At 44.3% G+C, this 23,344-nt stretch overlaps 1 protein-coding gene across 2 annotated transcripts in view; it reads left to right on the forward strand.

The window, feature by feature from the left end:
- Window positions 1-3,179: 3,179 nt before the first annotated feature.
- The window catches only part of ccdc50a (coiled-coil domain containing 50a), a 37,369-nt gene continuing 17,204 nt past the window's right edge, over window positions 3,180-23,344 (forward strand). The window contains exons 1-5 of one of the 2 annotated variants that reach the window (XM_045687328.2): window positions 3,180-3,504; window positions 11,445-11,507; window positions 18,484-18,613; window positions 21,752-21,842; window positions 22,534-22,636. In XM_045687328.2, coding sequence (XP_045543284.2) covers window positions 3,456-3,504; window positions 11,445-11,507; window positions 18,484-18,613; window positions 21,752-21,842; window positions 22,534-22,636 — 436 coding nt within the window. In that variant the 5' untranslated portion in view covers window positions 3,180-3,455. Of the gene's footprint in view, window positions 3,505-11,444; window positions 11,508-18,483; window positions 18,614-19,854; window positions 20,563-21,751; window positions 21,843-22,533; window positions 22,637-23,344 lie in introns of those variants that run through there. The other variant, XM_045687329.2, reaches the window with a different exon arrangement.

Consider the following 23,344-nt stretch of genomic DNA (forward strand, 5'->3'; position numbering starts at 1 on the left):
CAAAGATGCAGAATCATCTGGCCAAGTGCATAAAGTTCCCTCAGCGCTCACAACAAGCAACCTCTGTTAAAATTCCCTCTACTTCTATTCGAGGTGAAAATTATGAATCAGACACCTTATCGATCGTTTTTTTGACTCAATGGAGGAATGTAATCAGAGAAATGCTGATGAATGTCTTGCTCGAGCTGTATATGCAACTGGTTCACATCTGATGCTCACAGGCAATGTGTATCGGAAGAGATTTCTGAATGTGCTTCGCCCAGCATACACCCCTCCAACCAGACATGCTTTATCTACTAATTTGCTGGATGCAGAGTTCAAGTGAAGGTCAAGCAAATCATAGAGAAAGCAGATTGTTTTGCAATCATCTCTGATGGGTGGTTGAATGTTCCTGGGCAAGGAATAATTAACTACATAATTTCCACCCCTCAACCAGTTTTCTACAAGAGCACAGACACAAGGGACAACAGACACACCGGTCTCTACATTGCAGATGAGCTGAAGGCAGGCATCAATGACCTTGGACCACAGAAGTTATTTGCACTGGTGACAGACAATGCTGTGAACATTAAGGCTGCTTGGTCTAAAGTGTAGGAGTCCTACCCTCACATCACACCCATTGGCAGTGCTGCTCATGCATTGAATAGGCTCTTTAAGGACATCATGGCACTGAAAACAATGGATACACTCTACAAGAGAGCCAAGGAAATGGTTAGGTATGTGAAGGGTCATCAAGTTTTCGCAGCAATCTACCTCACCAAGCAAAGTGAGAAGAATAAGAGCACCACATTGAAGCTGCCCAGCAACACCCGTTGGGGTGGTGTTGTCATTATGTTTGACAGTCTCCTGGAGGGGAAGGAGTCTCCAAGAAATGGCCATATCACAGTCTGCCGATTTGGACAGCCCCATCAAGAGGATCCTCCTGGTATTTTGGGAGAGAGTGGTAAGCAGCCTTAAACTCCTGAAACCAAGAGCAGGTGCCATTGCATGGACAGTGAAGATATCCAATGCAAAAAAACATCAACATTTAAATGGTATTAATATTAATTTGCATATATTTCATTTAATTCCCATATATTCCCATTAATTCCCACTGAAAGTTTCCACCTCTGAACCCTAATGGCGGCAGATGAGCTTTCCCTGAGACGGTTGTGCAAACCCACAGATTCAACAGCTGTCCGGGTGGCTGGTCTCAGACGATCCTGCAAAAGACGCCAGATGTGGAGGTTCTCGGCTGGCGTGGTTACACGTGGTTTGCGGTTGTGAAGCCGGTTGGACGAACTGCCAAATTCTACTAAGGCAGCTTATGGTAGAGAAATTAACATTCAATTATCTGGCAACAGCTCTGGTGGACACTCCTGCAGTCAGATTGCCAATTGCACCCGCCCTAAAAACTTGAGACATCTGTGGCATTGTGTTGTGTGACAAAACTGCACATTTTCGAGTGACCTTTTATTGTCCCCAGCACAAGGCACACCTGTGTAATGATTATAGTTTAATCAACTTCTTGATATGCCACATCTGTCAGGTGGATAGATTATCTTGGCAAAGGAGAAATGCTCACTAACAGGGATGTAAACAACAATTTTTGAGAAATAAGCTTTTTGTGCGTATGCAACATTTCTGGGATCTTTTATTTCAGCTTATGAAACATGGGACCAACACTTTAGAGGTGGCGTTTATATTTTTTGTTCAGTGTAATATAATTTACTTTAGGGAAAGCTTATCTTCCCCTAGTCTTATGGACAAGTCGCCTATGCAGTGGCGATATTAGTATGTAAATCTTGGTGAGGCAAACTCCCCAAAAATGTTTTATATGCATTCCAGCAAAGCCACTACAACACTAAACAATACATTAATTGCACTATAACAGTGACAAACGGTGCCCACAAACTGTTAGGACCTGCATAAAGCTGTCCTAAGCAAAAAAGAGACCATGTTTGTATGCAGCTTTATTAACTCGTTGATTTTTATATATTTTTTTACATTGTTTGCAAACTGATATGTGACACGTATTTATGCAAAAATAACATGCAAAACAGGCAACCCCACAAAAAAATAACATTATGCGATTGTTATTAGGCCTACACTTGTAGCCTAAATGGATGCATTTAGCTACCACGCACACCTCGGTCTGGGCCACTCATCCTCCCTTGTCTGGAGCTTGTCTGTAAACTGGTCATCTCTGTATTCCCTTCGCAAGACCAACTGGTTGATGCTTATTTATAAAATCCTTTTAGGCCTCACTTCCCCTATATGAGATACCTACTGCAGCCCTCATCCTCCACACACAACACCCGTTCTGCCAGTCACATTCTGTTAAAGGTCCTCAAAGCAAACACATCCCTGGGTTGCTCCTCTTTTCAATTCGCTGCAGCTAGCGACTGGAACAAGCTGCAAAAAAACACTCAAACTGGACAGTTTTATCTCGATCTCTTCATTCAAAGACTCAATCATGGAAACTCTTACTGACAGTTGTGGCTGCTTCACGTGATGTATTGTTGTCTCTACCTTCTTGCCAATGTGCTGTTGTCTGTGTCCAATAATGTTTGTACCATGTTTTGTGGCTTCTACCATGTTGTGCTGCTACCATGTTGTGTTTCTACCATGCTGTTGTCATGTGGTGATGCTACCATGATATGTTGTTGTCTTAGGTCTATCTTTATGTAGTGTTGTGATGTCTGTCTTGTCCTATACTTTTATTTTTAATCCCAGCCCCCATCCCACAGAAGGCCTTTTGCCTTTTGGCAGGCAGTCATTGTAAATAAGAATGTGTTCTTTAAACCACTTGCCTAGTTAAATAAAGGTTAAATAAATACATTCAATGATCAGCCTTGACCAAATGTAATTGTTCTCCTCAAACCATAACAATTTGGAGCATATTCCACCAGGTTTCCTGTCAATTCGCACATTTTTCATGCAGCAATGTTAAATAATGGTGTTATAACCTATAGTTTTTTGGGGCATGTTCTAATAATTGTGATAGGCTTACGTTTTACCCGTACCGCATTACTTTTACTCCTGATATACAGCCAGGGATTTAATAGTGGTTATGCTTGTGTAATTTGGTGTGTGTGTGTGTGTGTGTGTGTATGTTGCGCGAACGCAATATCTCCTCAATACTCTTTCATTCCTTCCATATTGAACAGTGAATGATATGGCCCGCCTGCTATCCGTAGCTGGGCTCTTTTTTTTTCTTCCCTCAGCTAGCTAGCTCGCTAATCAAACCCACAGCTGCAGAACGGAGGAAGAGGGAGGGTTGCTCACACAATCTGACTGGCGAAGCGGCTAGCTAGCTACAGTGCCGACAATAATCAAAAGGGACACCCGTAATGTTAGTACCTGAATCATCAATCGTTTTTATGACAACAAACAATCAGACTCTGCTCTGGTAACCTTCGGCACATCGCGGAAGCATAATTCAACGTGAAAGGCTTTGACACATCGCTGACGACATGGCTGAATTTCCCATCGATCAAAAGAAACTGCCCGGAGTAAAAGAAGGTAACGTTTGCTAGCGAACGTTATATATTCAACGTTCATGTGTAGAACTGGCCTCATGTTTAGACCTACTTGTGACAGTTGGTTGTTTTCAACATTTCAGGTGTCAAGTGCGTGCATCCGTTTGTTTTGTTAGCCAGGTAACGTTACAGTACCTCGTTTACAGGACTAGTACTGTACTGATGTTACGAGGGTGAACTAACCCTCATAACATCAGTAATGTTACTGTTCAAATCATGTGTGCCAGTGTAACTAGCTAACGTTCGTTATAGTATTTGCTAACTAGCCTGGTGCAGATTTTTTTTTAACGTGAATCCGGAATGATTTATAAAGCTACTGTAGGTATCACACGTTTGTTAGCGTGAGCTTTTAGCTGCCTGCCTGGCAACCAACCTAGCTAGTAGATTGTAACGCGGGCTAATGTGACGCTCCGTTAGGGCATGATGGGTACTGTTGGGTGTAGCGCTGAGAATTGTCGACCAACCTTATTAACTTGGCGATAGTGTCTTCATTCTCGATTTGGCCAAACACGTATCTTCTAAAATGCATATGTCCAGTTGCAGGTGGTTCGTTTGAATTTAGAAAATGTTCTGTTAATAAAATAGATTATTATTTTTTGAGATTTTCTTCTCTCCATTAAGTAGCTAATACAACAATGTGTCCTCTTGTCTATTTCAAATATTCTCTCATTGATCTAGAGTAGACAGATGAGTGTCATGACATGCAGCGTTTGGGGTGGACCCACCTTTGTCTTTTTTTTTCTTCGTCTATGGTGGCGGTCCGCAAACAAATGTTTAAGGTACATGCCGCCACCTACTGTGCTGCAGTGTGTGGTCAATCACGGTTACATTAGCTCTACATTGATATACACTCAGTGGCCAGTTTACACAAATGGTTTGCTCCTACAGACGGTAAGTCGAGTGGCCGTGGCTTGCTATATAAAGCAGGCAGACGGGCATCGAGGCATTCAGTTACTGTTCGGTTGAACGTTAGAATGTGCAAAATGAGGTGGGCCACACAGGCAAATAACTCGCAGTACAACAGTGGTGTGCAGAACAGCATCTTGGAACGCATAACTTGTTTGTCCTTGTCACGGATGGGCTGTTGCAGCAGACAACCACACGAGGTTCCACTCCTATCAGCTAAAAACAAGCAGCTCCAGTGGGCACGCTATCACCAACACTGGACAATTGAGGAGTGGAAAAACATCGCCTGGTCTGACGAATTCCAGTTCCTGTTGCGTCATGCTAATGGCAGAGTCAGGAAGTAGAGTAAGCAGCGTGAGTCTATGGCCCCATCCTGTGTGGTGTCAACGTGTGGGGAATGTTTTCCTGGCACACGTTAGGTCCCTTGATACCTATTGAGCAATGTTTGAACATTACAGCATATCTGTAGCTGTTCTGGAGGCAAAGGGGGGTCTGACTCGGTACCAGATGGGTGTACCTAATAAACTGTGTGAATGTGAGCGCAAAGTTTTTGGACGGTGACACATTATTTTTGTTGTGGCTCTGTACTCCAGCACTTTGGATTTTAAATGATACAAGGACTGTGAAGTTAAAGTGCAGACTCAGCTTTAATTTGAGTGTATTTTCATCCATATCGGGTGAACCGATTTTTAGGGGACCAAAAGTATTGGGACAAATTCACACATGTATAAACAAGTTAAGTATTTGGTCACATATTCCTAGCACGCAATGACGACATTAAGCTTGTGACTACAAACTTGGTGGATGAATTTGCTGTTTGTTTTGGTTGTTTCACATTATTTTGTGCCCAGTAGAAATGAATGGTAAATAATGTATTATAATTTTTGAGTCTAAGAATAGAATGTTTCTAAACACTTCTACATTAATGTGGATGCTACCATGATAATTCTGAGTTAATTAATCATGAATAATGAGTGCGAAAGTTAGACCCACAAATATCATACCCCCCCCCCCCAGACATGCTAACCTCTCACCATTACAAAGTTTCTTCAAGTGCAGTTGCAAACACCGTCAAGCGCTATGATGAAACTGTCTCTCATGAGGACCGCCACAGGAAAGGAAGACCCAGAGTTACCTCTGCTGCAAAGGATAAGTTCATTAGAGTTACCAGCCTCAGAAATTGCAGCCCAAATAAATGCTTCACAAAGGTCAAGTAACAGACACATCTCAACATCAACTGTTCAGAGGAGACTGCGTGAATCAGGCCTTCATGGTCGAAATGCTGCAAAGAAACCACTACTAAAGAACACCAATAAGAAGAGACTTGCTTGGGCAAAGAAATTTGAGCAATGGACATTAGGCAGGTGGAAATCTGTCCTTTTGTCTGACGATTCCAAATTTGAGATTTTTGGTTCCAACCGCTGTGTCTTTGTGAGACGCAGAGTAGGTGAACGGATGATCTCTGCATGTGTATTTCCCACCATGAAGCATGGAGGAGGTGGTGTGGGGGTGCTTTGATGGTGACACTCAGTGATTTTATTTAGAATTAAAGGCATACTTAACCAGCATGGCTACAGCAATACGCCACCCCATCTGGTTTGCGCTTAGTGGGACTATCATTTGTTTTTCAACAGGACAATGACCCAACACACTTCCAGGCTGTGTAAGGGCTATTTGACCAAGGAGAGTGGAGTGCTGCATCAGATGACCTGGCCTCCACAATCACCTGACCTCAACCCAATTGAGATGGTTTGGATGAGTTGGACCGCAGAGTGAAGGAAAAGCAGTGAACAAGTGTTCAGCATATGTGGGAACTCCAAGACTGTTGGAAAAGCATTCCAGGTGAAGCTGGTTGAGAGAATGCCAAGAGTGCGCAAAGCTGTCATCAAGGCAAAGGGTGGCTACTTTGAAAAATCTAAAATATATTTTGATTTGTTAAACACTTTTTGGTTACTACATGATTCGATAGGTGTTATTTCATAGTTTTAATGTGTTCACTATTATTCTACAATGTAGAAAAATATAAAAAAATAAAGAAAAACCCTTGAATGAGTAGGTGTGTCCAAACTTTTGACTGGTACTGTGTATATATACCTAAATCCCACCTGTCTCAGTCAATAAGAAGATTTGAAATAGAGAAGATGGACATGTCTAAATGGGATCCTTGGGACATCCCAACTCTGACATCACATCTGTTGAAGTTGACATTTTAAAACGGTTGAGGGTTAGGGCAGTGCTGTTCAAACTTTTTCAGCGAGGGCCCCATTTTGTTTTCTACCAGAATTTCTGGGGACCCCTTGTTTTTTTTATGAAAAGAAGCCAATAAATACATGTATTCATAATATATATTTTTAAAGTCTTTCTCAAATGTTATATGTTGTCTCATACAATCTGTTCTTAATTTTTTTTGTTCCCCCGCTACCCTTCTCGAGCTCATGACCCCGACTTTGAATACCACTGGGTTAGGTTTTAGGGCAGGGACGTCCGAAGGATCCCGGTTAACACTAGCCTAGACAAGATGGCAGCATACACATTGTTGAATTACTTCATGGAGCAAAACATTTATTTTAATAGCGGTGTGTTGACAGAAATATTCCATGTCAGTGTGCAAAACAATCCCAAACAAATGTCCCTTTCCTCACAATCAATGTTTCCTCAAAATGGCCTAAATGTTATTCAGAAATTGAGTGGTGGAGAAATCAGAAAGCACCTCTTCCCTAAAACAATAGTACGTTACAGCTGTTGATATATGTGGACACTGGACAGATCCCGGTTTGGATATCTCATGCACGTTTCCTGTTCCTCTGTATGCTTTCAATCGGATTGGAGAAGTGTAACCAACTCTTCCTGCGTGTGCGAAACAGCTGCTCCAATCCAACTCCATGGAATATTTGAGATGCTGGTCTAGAAAAGTGCATGATGGGAGAACGTGCCGTTCCACTGCTCTGCGGCTGTCTCCATAGCACCATCCAAGTGATTCATTATGATCATCGGCGATGGTTCCTTGCCATTCGTTAATCTCTCGGTTTAGAAATGACAAGGATTCATATTCACGGGGAAAATAAGAATTTATTTACATCCTCAGTTAGCCCACACAGTTGCTTTCAAAACTAGGCCTGTGCTGCTAGACATGCAACTTCTGCACATTTCGGTGTAGAAAATATCTGAACTTGTGATCTGGTGATAAAATTAGGCTAGACGTCAGCCACCCACTGCCAGTAGCAGATGGGGGACATGGTTAATTACACATTTCTAATCACAGCTTACTTGTATCCTCTAACATAGTCACAGTGCAGGGAGAAAAGATGTCCACCACAGATAAACAGAAGGGGCTTAAGTACAGTTTACCCAGCTTATGAAACACATGTGAGTGTTCCTCAGCAAACATTTGCTGTGCTCACCCTGAGAATGTTCTAGATCAAAACAGACCCTACGGTAGCAAGGCTCTGTACAGGTCTATTGGACTCATGGAGTTAAATGCAAAAAGATATTAGCATGTCTGTTTTGAGTCATCATTTGCTTGTTGAATGTCAACTGATTGCGATGGCTGGTGCACACAGGTGTATGAAAGTGATTAGAACGTTGTTCCCTGTAGTTAATTGGCCGTTCAGTAGGCCTAATGCCTATTATGGTTTGTTTGTTAGGACAGACTTTTCGGGATTAAGGTTAGCCTACGTAATCTGTCTGATCCCCCTCAATGATTAAAATAATGATGGTAATCATATGAATATCATATCAGCATTACTGTTAACACTAGCTTGCATGAGGACTGTTAGTTAAATTGTTGTTCAAGTCATGCACAAGGGAAAATATGCTAACTGTGCATGTCTCCCAAACACATCCATCTGTCAGACATTTAGGATGTGTCTCAAATGGGACCCTATTATTCCCTACATCAGGGTTCCCCAACTGGCGGCCCGTGTGCAGAATTTTATTTGTCGCCTCCCTGAAATGCTATGTTGGACATAAGACTTAAACACCAGAAAATCAGCTCCCAAGTCATTTTAATAGGGCTGTGACGGTAATTGAATAACCGTGTAACTGACGGTTATGGATGAAGACCGTCATGACAATGTAAAATAGCCGTCAAAACCATTTTAAAATATTTTTTATCCTAAAATGAATGTAGACCTTTCTTTTCACGTAGATAAACTTGACCTAATAACGGGAGTGTTTACTAATGATTTATAAGCAATTGTTTTGCTATCATAGTCTGTTTTTTTAAATAACATTTCTACATCTCCTTCTTTCCAACTGTCCTTTGATGCTCGAGCAGCTAATTCGCTAGATTCCCAGGGGTGTTAGCGTGCTATAGGCTATGAGCGCTATACGCATGTCAGAGCGAAAACCAAGCCGTGAGGGTTGAAGGAATTGTTCGTAGAGCTCCGAGACAGGATTTTGTCGAGGCACAGATCTGGGGAAGGGTACTTAAAAAAAATTGCAGCATTGGAGGTCCCCGAGAATACAGTGGCCTTTTTCATTCTTAAACGGAAGAAGTTTGGTAACACCAAGACTCTTCCTAGAGCCAAACTGAGCAGTCGGTGGAGAAGGGCCTTGGTTAGGGAGATGACCAAGAACCCGATGGTCACTCTGACAGAGCTCCAGAGTTCCTCTGTGGAGATGGGTGTCCTTCTGGAAGGTTCTCCCATCTCTGCAGCACTTGCCAATTAGGCCTTTTATGGTAGTGGCCAGACGGAAGCCACTCCTCAATAAAAGGCACATGACAGCCCGCTTGGAGTTTGCCCAAAGGCACCTAAAGGACTCTCAGACCATGAGAAACGAGATTATCTGGTCTAATGAAACCAAGATTGAACTGGTTGGCCTGAATGCCAAGCATCACATCTGGAGGAAACCTGGCACCATCCCTACAGTGAAGCGTGGTGGCAGCATCATGCTGTGGGGATGTTTTTCAGTGGCAGCGACTGGGATACTAGTCAGGATCGAGGGAAAGATGAACAGAGAAAAGTACAGCGATCCTTGATGAAAACCTGCTCCAGAGTGCTCAGGACCTCAGACTGGGGCAAAGGTTCATCCAACAGGACAGCGACACTAAGCACATAGCCAAGACAACGCAGGAGTGGCTTTGGGACAAGTCTCGGAATGTCCTTGTGGTCCAGCCAGAGCCCGGACTTGAACCCGATCGAACATCTCTGGAGAGACCTGAAAATAGCTGTGCAGCGACGCTCCCCATCCAACCTGACAGACGCTTGAGAGGATCTGCAGAGAAGAATGGGAGAAACTCCCCAAATACAGGTGTGCCAAGCTTGTCGCGTCATACCCAAGAAGACTTTGCGCTGCCAAAGGTGCTTCACCAAAGTACCGACTACTTATGTAAAAGTGATATGTAATTAATAAATTAGCAAACATTTGTAAACTATTTGTGCTTTGTCATTATGGGGTATTGTGTGTAGATTGAGGGATTCTTATTTTATTTCTTAATCAGTTTTAGAATAAGGCAGTAATGTGGAAAAAGTCAAGGGGTCAGAATACTTCCCGAAGGCACTGTATGTTTGGGTCAATTTGCAGTCTACAAATTACTTGTAAATATGTTCCGGTCCCCTGACCATCGGCTCAAGAAAAAAAAAATCGTCCTGCAGCTGAATCTAGTTGATCGTCTTCCTACCTAGTGTACTACTATTGACCAGAGCCCTATGGGCCCTGTTTTAAAAAAAGAATATGAAAATATATGTAAAAGTAGTGCATTATATAGGGAGTACGGTGCAAATCGGGACGCAGCCCCAGATTTCCTCCATTAGTTCCACTCTCTCTGTCATTTCTACCCCTGTGATTCTTCTTGTTCTCTATCTGATTTGCCTTAAACTGTAGCACTTTGCCGTTTCACAACTGCTTTGCCTCAGTCTGACGGTCCGAATGGTTTTTGTTAGCCTTTCCGCTGACTATTTGTTTGGAAGCTGCTGCTTCCCTCCTCTTCCCCATAAGCTCATTAAACTGTTTGCGCGTCCTCAGCAAAAGCTTGTGCGGAAGTGGCTCAATGTATGCCAGATACTGCCAATAAAGAGCATTGCTATTCTGACTGAGTGACATCTAGGAAGGTTCAGCATAGCAGACACTTTTGACTTTGCCATGCTGCTGTGCATTGGAGGTGAGCCTATTAGCGTCTCGCTACTGGTGACTTTCATGTTCTTAGAAGATTTGATAAGTTGTTACTGGTTTTCCCGTGCGTTTTTCTGTATTTTGATGTATTATAAAAAAATAAGTTGATTTACCACAGCAAGCTTAGGCTATACGGCCCAGAAAAGGGATGTGCAGAGCATATTTCAAAATGAGCTAAGCTGTTGTTGACTCAAACCAAAATCTTGGTGCCGCCGCTTGCTCAACCACAGTTATAGTTAATGCTGTTCTCTGTTCTCTTTATTTACAGACCGTTTGTCTTTCAGGGGCCCTGCTTGAGACGGTCTAGTTTAGCTTCTTCTGTCTTTTTTTTTAGCTCTGAACAGACATCTGTCTTTTTTTTTTAGCTCTGAACAGACATCAGGCAGATAAGGCTCGTAGTGCCGCAACCATCCCTTTTGACCACAAAGCAGACATGGACTTCCTCTCTGTGGGTGTTGTGTGATCATTCCAATGGCCTTGCCACTGCTCCATCTGATACTGTAGTTTAGTCACAATAGCCTCCATCCGATTAGCTTAAGGTTAAACTGTGGGAGCTTGTTTAGTCTTTGCGTGCTCTGTTCAAGTTTCCTGCCCTTGACTGGGGCGACTGTTCAGTGCTTGTTGTAGTAGAACATCATGTGTAGGCGGGCACAATGTCTCGTAACACAGAACACTGTTCTGTGTCAAACAACGTCACCAGAAACAGTTTTTCAAAAGGCCCTTTGGTGCGTTTTTCCATAAGTCCTTCAGCTGTATCGCAAAACGAGAACTTTTTTTGCAGCAGGAAAGTATTGTCTATTTTCACTACAAACGTAATTTATTATTATATATATATATTTTTTTAAAGTTGACCGATTTTTAAGCCTTCAGAAGAGCTCCCTAACCTTGTCTCTCTGTCTACAGTGTGTCGAGACTTTGCTGTGCTGGAGGACCACTGCCTGGCCCATAACCTCCAGGAGCAGGAAAGTAAGTATACTACCACTACATTTCAGGCTGACCTGGACATCTGCTTCTCCCTCCCATCCCTTATGGTTTCAGCTTGTCCTGGCTGTTCCCAAAGCAGCGCTCTCAGTGCAACAGAGAACAGACCCCTATTTTCGAATGTGTCAAGTAAAGGAGTGTTTTGGGCTGGGATCTGTTCAGGGCATTATTTTACTTTAAGTCTGGATGCAGACAGTCGGCTTCATGCACATTGAAGTCTCATTTACAATATATTGTCCATAATAGCCGCAACTATTTCATGCAAACGGCCCCTCCGGTCTAGAAAAAGCACTTTGAGCTTCCTTTTGCAGCATATTTTATATAAAGTATTACAAACTCCCATTTTTGTCTTCTTTACGAGAATACAGACTATCGAACATTTTTCCAAATATTTAGAAGGGTCTAAATGAATCCACAAGTTTTCCCTCAGAAAATCTGTCACGTCTGACAGCGTAAACCGCAGCGTCAGTGGAAGCAGGCAGTAAGCAGCCATAAAACACAAGCCTAGCCACTGAGTGTGCTTCACCCAGCAGGCTAGGCAGGACTGCAGGACTCCTGCTAGGCTGCAACCACAACAATAGCACTTTGGGCCTTTGGTGGGTGTTAGTGGGCTTGATGTTTGCACACTGTCTGGATCACATTAATGCCCATCTACTGTAGGACAACAACACAGTCTAGTCTGGGTGGACATTAGGCCAGCACAATCAGATTAGCAGGGATTGTGATGTCATCGGGGGGGGGAACGTCTCATCCGCTTCAATCACTCCGATGCGGACAGTGCAGGAGCATCATGGCAAAAACTGAAAGACTGGCCAATAGTTTCTACCCTCAGATCATTGGGCTAACCTTCTCCCCCCTGCTACTCCCCCTATGGACATTCCCCCACCACGGACATCCCACCCCTCCCCCCAAAACACACACACCGTCAACTCTCACCTATCTTACCTGCTACTCCCCCTATGGACATTCTTTCTCCTGCTGCACCCCCCCCACCTCTACTCCCCCTATGGACATTCTTTCTCCTGCTGCACCCCCCCACCTCTACTCCCCCTATGGACATTCTTTCTCCTGCTGCACCCCCCCCCACCTCTACTCCCCCTATGGACATTCTTTCTCCTGCTGCACCCCCCCACCTCTACTCCCCCTATGGACATTCTTTCTCCTGCTGCACCCCCCCCACCTCTACTCCCCCTATGGACATTCTTTCTCCTGCTGCACCCCCCCACCTCTACTCCCCCTATGGACATTCTTTCTCCTGCTGCACCCCCCCCCCACCTCTACTCCCCCTATGGACATTCTTTCTCCTGCTGCACCCCCCCCCACCTCTACTCCCCCTATGGACATTCTTTCTCCTGCTGCACCCCCCCCCACCTCTACTCCCCCTATGGACATTCTTTCTCCTGCTGCACCCCCCCCCACCTCTACTCCCCCTATGGACATTCTTTCTCCTGCTGCACCCCCCCCACCTCTACTCCCCCTATGGACATTCTTTCTCCTGCTGCACCCCCCCCACCTCTACTCCCCCTATGGACATTCTTTCTCCTGCTGCACCCACCCCCCACCCCACCTCAAGTCCCCCTATGGACATTCCACCCCCTGCCCCCACCCCAATGACATTCATCACTGTTGCAGTTGTTAATATGCATATTGTCTTTTACTTTTGGGGTTTTATTTTCCTCAATGATCATGCTGATGCTTCCCCTATCGTCATTCCAGCCCCGCAACAGTCTTCACTCCACCACAAGGAAATGTTTTTTATTTTTAGTTATTTTCTTATTCATCACTGCCACAGTTGTTATTATGTACAGTCCATTTGGAAAGTATTCAGACCCCTTGACTTTTTCCACTTTGTTACGTTACATCCTTATTCTAAAATGTATTACATTGTTTATTTTCCTCATTAATCTACACACAATATCCTATGATGACAAAGCAAAAACAGGTTTTTAGAAATGTGTGCAAAAATATAAAACAGAAATATTACATTAACATAAGTATTCAGACCCTTTGCTCAGTACCTTGTTGAAGCACCTTCGGCAGCGATGACAGCCTCGAGTCTTCTTTGGTATGACGCTACAAGCTTGGCACACCTGTATTTGGGGAGTTTCTCCCATTCTTCTCTGCAGATCCTCTCAAGCTCTGTCAAGTTGTATGGGGAGCGTCCCTGCACAGCTATTTTCAGGTTTCTCTAGAGATACTAGATCGGGTTCAAGTCCGGGCTCTGGCTCGGCCACTTGAGGACATTGAGACTTGTCCCAAAGCCACTCCTGCATTGTGTTGGCTGTGTGCTTAGGGTCGTTGTCCCGTTGGAAGGTGAACCTTCGCCCCAGTCTGAGGTCCTGCGCGCTCTGGAGCAGGTTTTCATCAAGGATCTCTCTGTACTTTGCTCCGTTCATCTTTGCCTCAATCCTGACTAGTCTCCCAGCTCTGTCAGAGTGACCATAGTGTTCTTGGTCACCTCCTTAACAAAGGCTCTTCTCCTCCGATTGCTCAGTTTGGCCAGGCAGCCAGCTCTAGGAAGAGTCTTGGTGGTTCCAAACTTCTTCCATTTTAAGAGTAATGGCCACTGTGTTCTTGGGGACCTTCAATGCTGCAGACATTTTTTGGTACCATTCCCCAGATCTGTTCCTCGACACAATCCTGTCTCGGAGCTCTACGGACAGTTCTTTCGACCTCATTGCTTGGTTTTTGCTCTGACATGCACTGTCAACTGTGGGACCTTATGTTTTTATTACCATTTTCATTATTATATTTCACTTAGTCCTGCATGTTGGAGCTTGAAGCCTAAGATTTTCACTCTACCCTGCAATCACACCTGCAACCCTGTACATGTGACTATTAAACAATCTGAATCTCATAGATTCTACAATTTGTCCTGAGAAACCTGTGTCTGTGGTGTTTGTCTCTGGATTAGGCAAATTCTTGCCTGCGTGTTTGTGATTTTTCGATGAATGTGTCATCTTTGCCATTTCGGTTTCTTTGTGTCTGCCCGTGGGTGTGTACTTGCCTGTGTGTGTGTCTAATCATAATTAGGTTGTGAATGTGTCGTTTATCTTTCGGTGACGCCCCTTTTCACACAGTTTCTCTCAAAGCCTAGGTTTCTATCGTACTGTAAGCACTGTCATTGGCTGCCTCCCAGTCAGTATTCCTTAGGCCCTGAGGTCAAAAAGTCACCCTTCCCAGAATAGATTAAAGTCCAGGCCAGACATAACTACTACTTCCTACTTACTTACACAAATAAACATTATCCCCCAGATGGCCAGGGATTACAGCCCTCGTATCCCTCAGTAGAGCTGGGAAATATAGACAAAAATCCATATTGTGATAAATTGCCTGAATACAGAACGATAAGTTTATAACAATGTGCACCTCAGTTGAAAACATATCGTTTAAACTCCTGGCCGGCTCGCTCATTAGGCAGGATTCGTCGGCCGCAGATATGGTAGCAGTTATAGTACATGGTAGCAGATGCAGTACATGGTAGAAAGAGTATGTGGCCTTTTCTGTAGCCTCTACAGGCTGGACATAAAATGAATGACAATGTAATGAGACGGACACTTTTTACGTCATGCAGGTTTCTCAGATCAAATAGCCTAACCGAAATGGCGCTCAACCAACAACAAAATAATGAGCTGTCCTGTTAACAAAGCAACACATCCTAAAAACAGGACAGGTCAAAGTGGAATGGACAACCAGGCTACTCAAAACTGCTGTCCATGCGTTTCATCCCGTGGGCTAAATTGTCATGATCCGTTTGTATCTGTAGATGTTTCACAAGCTGATCATAGCGAAAAAGAAAATACTTCTGCATTTCCCGCTATGTAAACGCATTACAAATAGGCACAGGATAACTCCTGATGAAGTTGGGTAGCTGACATTCCGCCAAATTGATTAGTCACAGGGATCAGGACTAATAAAGCCATTTACAACGGCCTGTTTTACAAACAGTGGGCTTAATATGGATGGGCATTCATGAAATTCCATAACAGGCTGACAAGGTAGTCTACACCCCAGTAAGCACGGTCCGTAGGCAATGTTTTTTTTTTAGTCCGGATCGGGGTGTGTGTGTGTGTGTGTGTGTGTGGGTGTGTGTGTGTGTGTGTGTTTAAAAAAAAAAAAAAATAAATAAAAATGGTAGGCCTACCACAGATGGGCATTCCTAAAATTACATTTCAGGCGACACTGTAGGGCAACTCCAGCCCTCTCGGGCCTGATTGGTGTCACATATTTGCCCCAGCTAACACATCTGGGGAAAAGTGACACCACTCCGGCCCCCGAGGACTGGAGTTGCCTATCCCTGCTGTAGGCTATACCTCAGTAATCACGGACCGATGCTGATGCCTTTTTGGACATCTTTTGGGGTCTTATCTGGACTGGCCTTGTTTTTTTTGGTGCAATCGGGACCAGCCTTGATTTCCAGACCAAATCTGGAACAGTCATAGACATTATTTTTGGTTCATGTTTTGTCTGGTCTGGACCAGCCTTGATTTGGCCCAAACATGGACATCTATAAATTACATATTTTCAACATTTATTCAGAACAGAAAATGAACTTAATTAAAACGTCCAGAAATACGTATTTTCTACGTCCAGAAAATACGCATTTTCACCTTTTTGTTCAGAACCTAAATTGAACCTAGCTTCAACGTCTGGAAAAATACATATATTTTAGACATCTTTTCAACGCCATTTTGTAGGGGCAGGCAATTTTTGGTCTTGCTTAGAGTGACAGTACGGCCAGGACCGGCCCTGTTTAAACTACTACGACGACGTCAATTGTCCCGTTTTAACAATCACACATATTAGCAAACTTATTTAATTTCAAACTTAACATTTCTTGACTATAGATTATTGCAATGAACGATATCAGCAAAATGCCTGCGACGAGTGATCTGTATGGTTGGTGTCAATTTTCGGTTTATCGTCCCAGCTCTATCCCTCAGCCATAACTACTCGCATGAAAAGTCCAGGGAGATTTTAAGATCTATGGGTCTGGAACTCTGACTATTTAGTTGGGAGCCAATTGCTCTCCCAGTGCCCAAGGAGGTCAGAATGTAGCACTCTAGCCAGAATGTCTTTCAATCTGTAAAGTTGCTAAAAATCCATGGCTTTTCAACACAAACTTTATCTTGTAAGAGAAATTCTACACTGGATGATAGGAGGTCCGTTATCCATCCATACCTCGATGTGAAGAGCCTATGGATTCTGTTTGGGTCTGTCCTTGTATTAGTCTTCTACCCTAGACTGCTATAGTGTGTCATGACAGGGCGGGTCCCCTCTGCCACAGCACCAGTTCTGGTTTTAGTAGCCAGTCAGTCTGCATGGCCTTTGTCCTGGAGGTCACTGGGAATTACTCTTACACAGCCTGGCTGTCCCCTACATTGCACAGTGTCATCCTCACTCTAACCAACAGATGGCTACTGCCCGACGACCAGCTCTGCTTAACCAAAACATTTGGCATATTTGCATCTGCTGCGAGAGGAACTCAAATAATGGGTTATTTTGACTCGGAAGGCCTCGAGGAGGGATTGTTGCACGCAAGGCTTGGTTCACTCAACAGAATAACTGCTGAGTGCATGGCTGTCACGGTAGGATATAGGGCCTACTGCTTTAAAACCCTGGTAGAACCGTCATGCACCAAAAGACATGAATGGCTTCGGGTGGAGATAATAAATAGGCTGCGTTCAAAAAGCATCCGTCATGCCTCTTTTAACCCAGGCCGAAGCCAGATGGGTCAGCTAGGCCTGACATTTCTCTCCATCACATTAGTCCTATAAAACTAAGCTTTGTTATGCCTCTGAATGATTCCCCTTTTCATTGTCCAGCATCACTGTCCCATGCCTTCTTTGTCATTGTCCAATGCTGTCTGGTCCTCTTGGATGCCAGCCACAGAGAACTGGTAGAAGTAGTCCATACAGAAACTTAATTTCCCCGTATACGCTATGTATAGACTGAAGCTAGTTGTAGTGTCTTAGACCAGATTGTGGCCCTCTGATTAGGATATCAGATTTCTCAAGTTGAGTTAACAAGAAACTTTGATCCTGTGTTCTTAGAAATTCAAGATAACAGCAAACTGTAGTTTTCCCCCCCAGGGGAAAAAATTTGCATTGAACGTCACAATATATTTGGTTCTCTGATGTCGTATGTTTGCCCTAAAAAAATTGAGGCACTGTAAACCCACCACACAATCGATCAGCATTGTCCTAAAAATCGATGTCAGTCTATTTCTCTGTGATACACTGCTTCCCATCTTGTCATCTCACTGCAGCAACTTCATGGAGCCTCTAGTAAATAGTGGCGTGATTTGGTCTTTTTCACGTGAAGCCTACGAGTGGATGAATAGCCAGTCCAGTGGAGCTGAATGAGTAGCAAGGGAGTGAGCGACACTCCTTCACGCGTTTCGGGCTGGGAGTGCGTCGGCAACGAGGATTTAGAGCCTGCCCTGTTCGAGTCCACAGCCCTGTCTCGTCACGTGCAGCCACTCAGCCTTGGAATTGGCAGCTCCTCATCAAGTTGATCAAAGTGGGCTAGTTCGTCATAGCTAAGCTCAGTGAGTCAGGCCCAGTAACTTCAGGGCCAAAGCGTTTGTTTTTTCCCTCTCGTCTCATCCACAGAATGAACTCTAAACAGCCATTCTACTTTTCAAAATGTATGTTCAAACTGTTTTGCTAAATAAACACCCTCAACTCCAAGTACTTGCGTCCCAGTCCTGCGGTTTAAAAGGCACCAAAACAAACGTGAGGGTTCTGATTGACGTCGTCCATCTTGTTCCTCAGCGTTGCGGTTTGGCCAGATAAACTGACAGTCTCAAATGGCACCTTACTCCCTACATAGTGCACTACTTTTGACCAGAGTCCTAAGAGGGTGCTGTTTGGGAGGCAGCTTGTGAGAGCGATTGATGTTCATGCCTTGATTGTGTACTAGTTCTGAGCATGGTGTTTGTTGATTTTTGTCCTTGCAGTCGAGAGCCACTTGGCATCCAACGTCCACAAGAGCCGTCTGGTGCAGCAGGACGTAGCGTTGGCCAAGCAGCTGCAGGAGGAGGAGGACCGGAGGGCCCAAGCCAAGGCCAAGAGACAACACCGGGACATGTGAGTGACACAGATACTATTATAAACCGGGTAGTTTGGGTCTTGGATGCTGATTGGCTGAAAGCTGTGGTATATCAGACATTATAAACTGGGTGGTTCCAGCCCTGAATGCTGGATTGGCTGACAGCCATGGTATACCATGCATTCGGAAAATATTCAGACCTTTTGACTTTTTCCACATTGTTACGTTACAGCATTATTCTAAAATTGATTACATTTTCCCCCTCATCAATCTACACACAAACTAATGACAAAGCAAAAACAGGTTTTTAGATTTTTTTTGTAAATGTATATAAAAAAATAAAAACGGGTCACATTTACATAAGTATTCAGAACCTGTACTTTATTGAAGCACCTTTGGCAGCGATTACAGCCTCGAGTCTTCTTGGGTATGACGCTTGGCACAATTGTATTTTCGTCTCTGCAGATCCTCAAGCTCTGTCAGGTTGGATGGGGAGCGTCGCTGCACAGCTATTTTCAGATCTCTCCAGAGATGTTCGATCGGGTTTGTCCGGGCTCTGGCTGGGCCATTCTGGGCCATTCTGAGACTTGTCCCGAAGCCACTCCTGCATTTTCTTGGCTGTGTGCTTAGGGTCGTTGTCCTGTTGGAAGGTGAACCAGGTTTTCGTCAAAGATCTTGCTGTACTTTGCTCTGTTCATCTTTCCCTCGATCCTGACTAGTCTTCCAGTCCTTGCTACTGAAAAACATCCCCATAGCATGATGCTGCCACCACCATGCTTCACCGTAGGGATGGTGCCATGTTTCTTCTACGCTTGGTATTCAGGCCAAAGAGTTCAATCTTGATTTAATCAGACCAGAGAATCTTGTTTCTCATGGTCAGAGTACTTTGGGTGCCTTTTGGCAAAGTCCAAGTTGGCTGTCGTACCTTTTCCTGAGGAGTGGCTTCTGTCTGGCTACTCTACCATAGAGGCCTGATTGGTGGAGTGCTGCAGAGATGGATATCCTAAGGTCTACAGACAATTCCTTCAACCTCATGGCTTGAAATTTGCCCCTACATGCACTTCCAACTGTGAGACCTGATATAGACAGGTGTGCCATTCCAAATCATGTCCAATCAATTGAATTTACCACAGGTGGACTCCAGTCAAGTTGTTGAAACATCTCAAGGATCGTCAATGGAAACAGGATGCACCTGAGATCAATTTCGAGTCTCATAGCAAAGGGTCTGAATATTTGTTTAAATAAGGTATCTGTTTTTTTATTTTTAATACATTTCCCAAAATTTCGAAAAAATTGTTTTCGCTTTGTCATTATGGGGTATTGTGTGTAGATTGATGAGGAAATGTTTTTCTTTAATCCATTTTAGAATAAGGCTGTAACGTCACAAAATGTGGAAAAGGGTCTGAACTTTCCTAACACATACTGTATTATACACACCGTTTACATTATGCTAAACACCCTGCCACAGCCACATAATGTCAGATGTGGAAGAAAGTGTTCCACTTTTCTTTTTTTCGCCAAATATGCTGGCTCACGCCGCAGTGAAAGTTGTGCTCCAAAGTGAGCCTTTCTTGCTAGCAGCAGAGCAGCGCCCCCAAGAGAGAGGCCAGATGCTCTGCCGCCCATACAGCCCGGATAATGCTGCTTGGCATGCTGGGAGCTCCTGCTGCCATCTTCTCTGCCCTTGCCCAGTGTGTCTGTCTGTCCCTCTCTCTCTCCCCCAACTTTTTTCATGTAGGCTGTTTTGTAGTGATGTGGGATAAAAATCGATAGTTACATATGATATTATTTTTATACCATATACTTTTGACCCGCAATATTTTTTGGGGCGCTGGTTGGCTGTACCTGCACCAAAACTAGTATTTTTCTTTCATAGTTAGTTCTTTTTAAACAGGGAGACAATTTTGATGTCAGCACTTTTTATTTCCATAACGAATCAAAACAACTTCTCATGGCTCTCTCTTGTCCCTCCCGTAGCAGACATATGGTGAGCAATTATGTTTGGAACATCGAATCACAATGCATATAGAATCGCAATACATATCATATCGGCATCTAAGTATCGCAATAATATCGTATAGTGAAGTCCCTGGCAATTCCCAGCCCTATTGTCTCGCTTAGCTCCTTTAGCCACACGGCTAGCTGTGGGTGTGTGAGGGGATAGCCTCTCAACGTCCCTGCTGGCTTCGAGAGGGTGATCTGGGGAGAGCACGCCACAGGTGCTGGTAATACCATTGTCTTTGGCCCGCAGCCCGGCTGCCACCTTGGCAGTGTAATTCATAGCATCTATTTCCAATATGTGCATTTCAAGCAGGTTACCCGAAATTCAAATAGGAGGCGTTTTCTGAAATTAAAATGGAAGTCTGTTAATTTTGGTAATGCACGCATACTGTTATTGGCAATCTCCACTGTTTTTCAAAGGGAGCAGGCATTATAAAACAGAAAAGAAAAAAGCCTACAGATTTGCATACTGGCATATTCTCCCTAATAATCAGAGTCAGCTCGGGTATGATCAGCCGGAGTCTCACAGATGCTGTGCTTCTGACTCGGTCAATGAAGTGGAGGCTATATGCGTGACAGATCGCTAGCGAGACGTCCCGTCCGCCTAATCTCTGACCCGTTGTCGTCTGCCCTGGCACCCTGGGCCAACACGGCTACATGTTCAACGCATCAACTATCACAGCCCGACTGTGTTAGCCTAGCTGTCGCCGCTACAGTGTGATAGGACGTCTCATCACAACTTTATTTACACGGGATAAATCTTGTCTTTCGTAATCCTGAACAGACCGAAAGGGGGAAGACAAACGGAGAGACGGTATCGAGTTCGCGCTTGATTAGTCAATCAAATCAATTGTTTTATAAAGGCCGTTTTTTATATATATATATATATTTTTTTTTCTACATCCGCAAATGTCAAAGTGCTTATACAGAAACCCAGCCTAAAACCCCAGATAGCAAGCAATGCAGATATAGAAGCACTAGCGTCCTTGTGTTCTGTGAAAGCCCTTGTTATTGCCACTAGTGTTATGGAGTGGGGTAGTGTGGATAAGATACAAATAGCACTACTATCCATACAAGAACTTTGGGCAGGGTACATGTTTGGGGTAGTTGACTGTTCTGTATTTGCTTCTAATGTTTTGTCTCCTTAACTCGCACACGCACACACACACACCTAGTGAGCGCAGCGACAATGAGATTGCCCAGGAGATACAGGAGGAATTGGTCCGACAGGCGGAGGAGCAGCGCAAGCAGGAGGAGAAGGATGCGGTAAGTGACACCACACCCATTCAACAGCTCTGGGGTGAAGTGTCCCTAGGTACAGATCTAGGATCAGCTTCCCCCTTTCCCCAATCCTAACCATTAACCTTTAGTGGGGAAAATGCTAAACTGACCCAAGATCAGGGTCTAGGGGAAACGTCAACCTGCACCCAATCAACATGGGTGTACCTCCTCCACCCTACCACTATTGTAGTATCGACGGGTCACCACAGGCGGGTCACCGGATTGGCCTATTCAAATCCACTGCTGGTGTTAGACCCTATAGTTGTTTATTCCACTTTACTGTTAGTAAAGCATGTCAAGCCTAATGGCGACCTCATTATTGCCCTATTGGCACCCGACCTGGGTTCAAATACTATTTTGAGTCATTTGAAATACTTCATATGTGCTTGATTTAGCTTACCTGGTTCAATGGAACCAATAGAATAGTCCCAAAACGTCACCCTGCCCATCGTTTCAAATAGGCCTGTATTTGAATCCAGGTCTGACTGGCACTGTGCATGTACAGGGCCATACTACTGATTCCTCATAGGCTGCTTCTTAAAACCCCTCTCCTTTCAATTGTAATCCTCAGTGAAAAGCAGCTCAACTGTGAGAGAAATCCAGGACAAAAATAACAAGCGAGGTGTCAGCAGTTTTGAAGGTGTTTGATTTTATTTGTGTGCGCGCGCATTTCCAGGCCATCGCTCGTAAGCTGCAGGAGAAGGAGATGAAGGAGGAGAGGAAGCGACAGAAGCAGCTCGAGGCCAACTTTGAGGAGGAGTACTACGAGGATAAAGGAGGTGGGTAGAGCGCCCCCTGTCTGTCTCAGGGATCTAGGATTCTATTCCTCTGTTGTTGGAGGGACGGATATGGTTGGGGGGGAGAGTGGCTGGGGTACGTGCACACACGCAGTCGTTCACACATGCGTGTGTGTCAGGGTGGGTCATTATGGCGAGGGGTGGATTGGAAAGGTCATACAGTGAGTGTGTGTTCTTGGTCAGGGATGGAGATGCACGAGGTGTGTTTGGAGAGGTGCGTGAGTTACTACTGTAGGGTTGATTTTTAGGACGAGGATTTAGGAGGGCTGTTTCATAGTTGACCTTGAGGGTGCGTACTGCGTGGGTACTGAGGTAAAAAGGAGTCGTTTGTCATCGCTCGCTTTCTCTCTCTTGGTTTAAAATGAGCTGAGACTGTGCTTTGCAGGGCTGCGAGAGCAGCTTTGACTGCGGCGATTAAGGCTCAATTTTAAACAGTTAGAAGCTTGCCTACTGTCAGAATAAACAAGGAACTTGAAGGGTCTTTTTGGCAGTTCATGTTTCTTTCATAGTGGGTTTTTTTTCATAGTGGGTGACATTTGGCGTTAATCATTTTAATATGTCTCATTGGGAAGTGTTGGTGGGATTTGGGCATTTTACCTTATTCACGGAGGCCTTAGTGGTGGGAGCTCTTTCAGGCCTCACAGCTAGATGCACAGGTGTGTGTGTGTTGATGAGCAGGCCGTGTGTGTG

Source organism: Salmo salar, chromosome 10 (genome assembly GCF_965601325.2).
Source record: "Salmo salar chromosome 10, fSalSal1, whole genome shotgun sequence".
Taxonomy (NCBI): domain Eukaryota; kingdom Metazoa; phylum Chordata; class Actinopteri; order Salmoniformes; family Salmonidae; genus Salmo; species Salmo salar.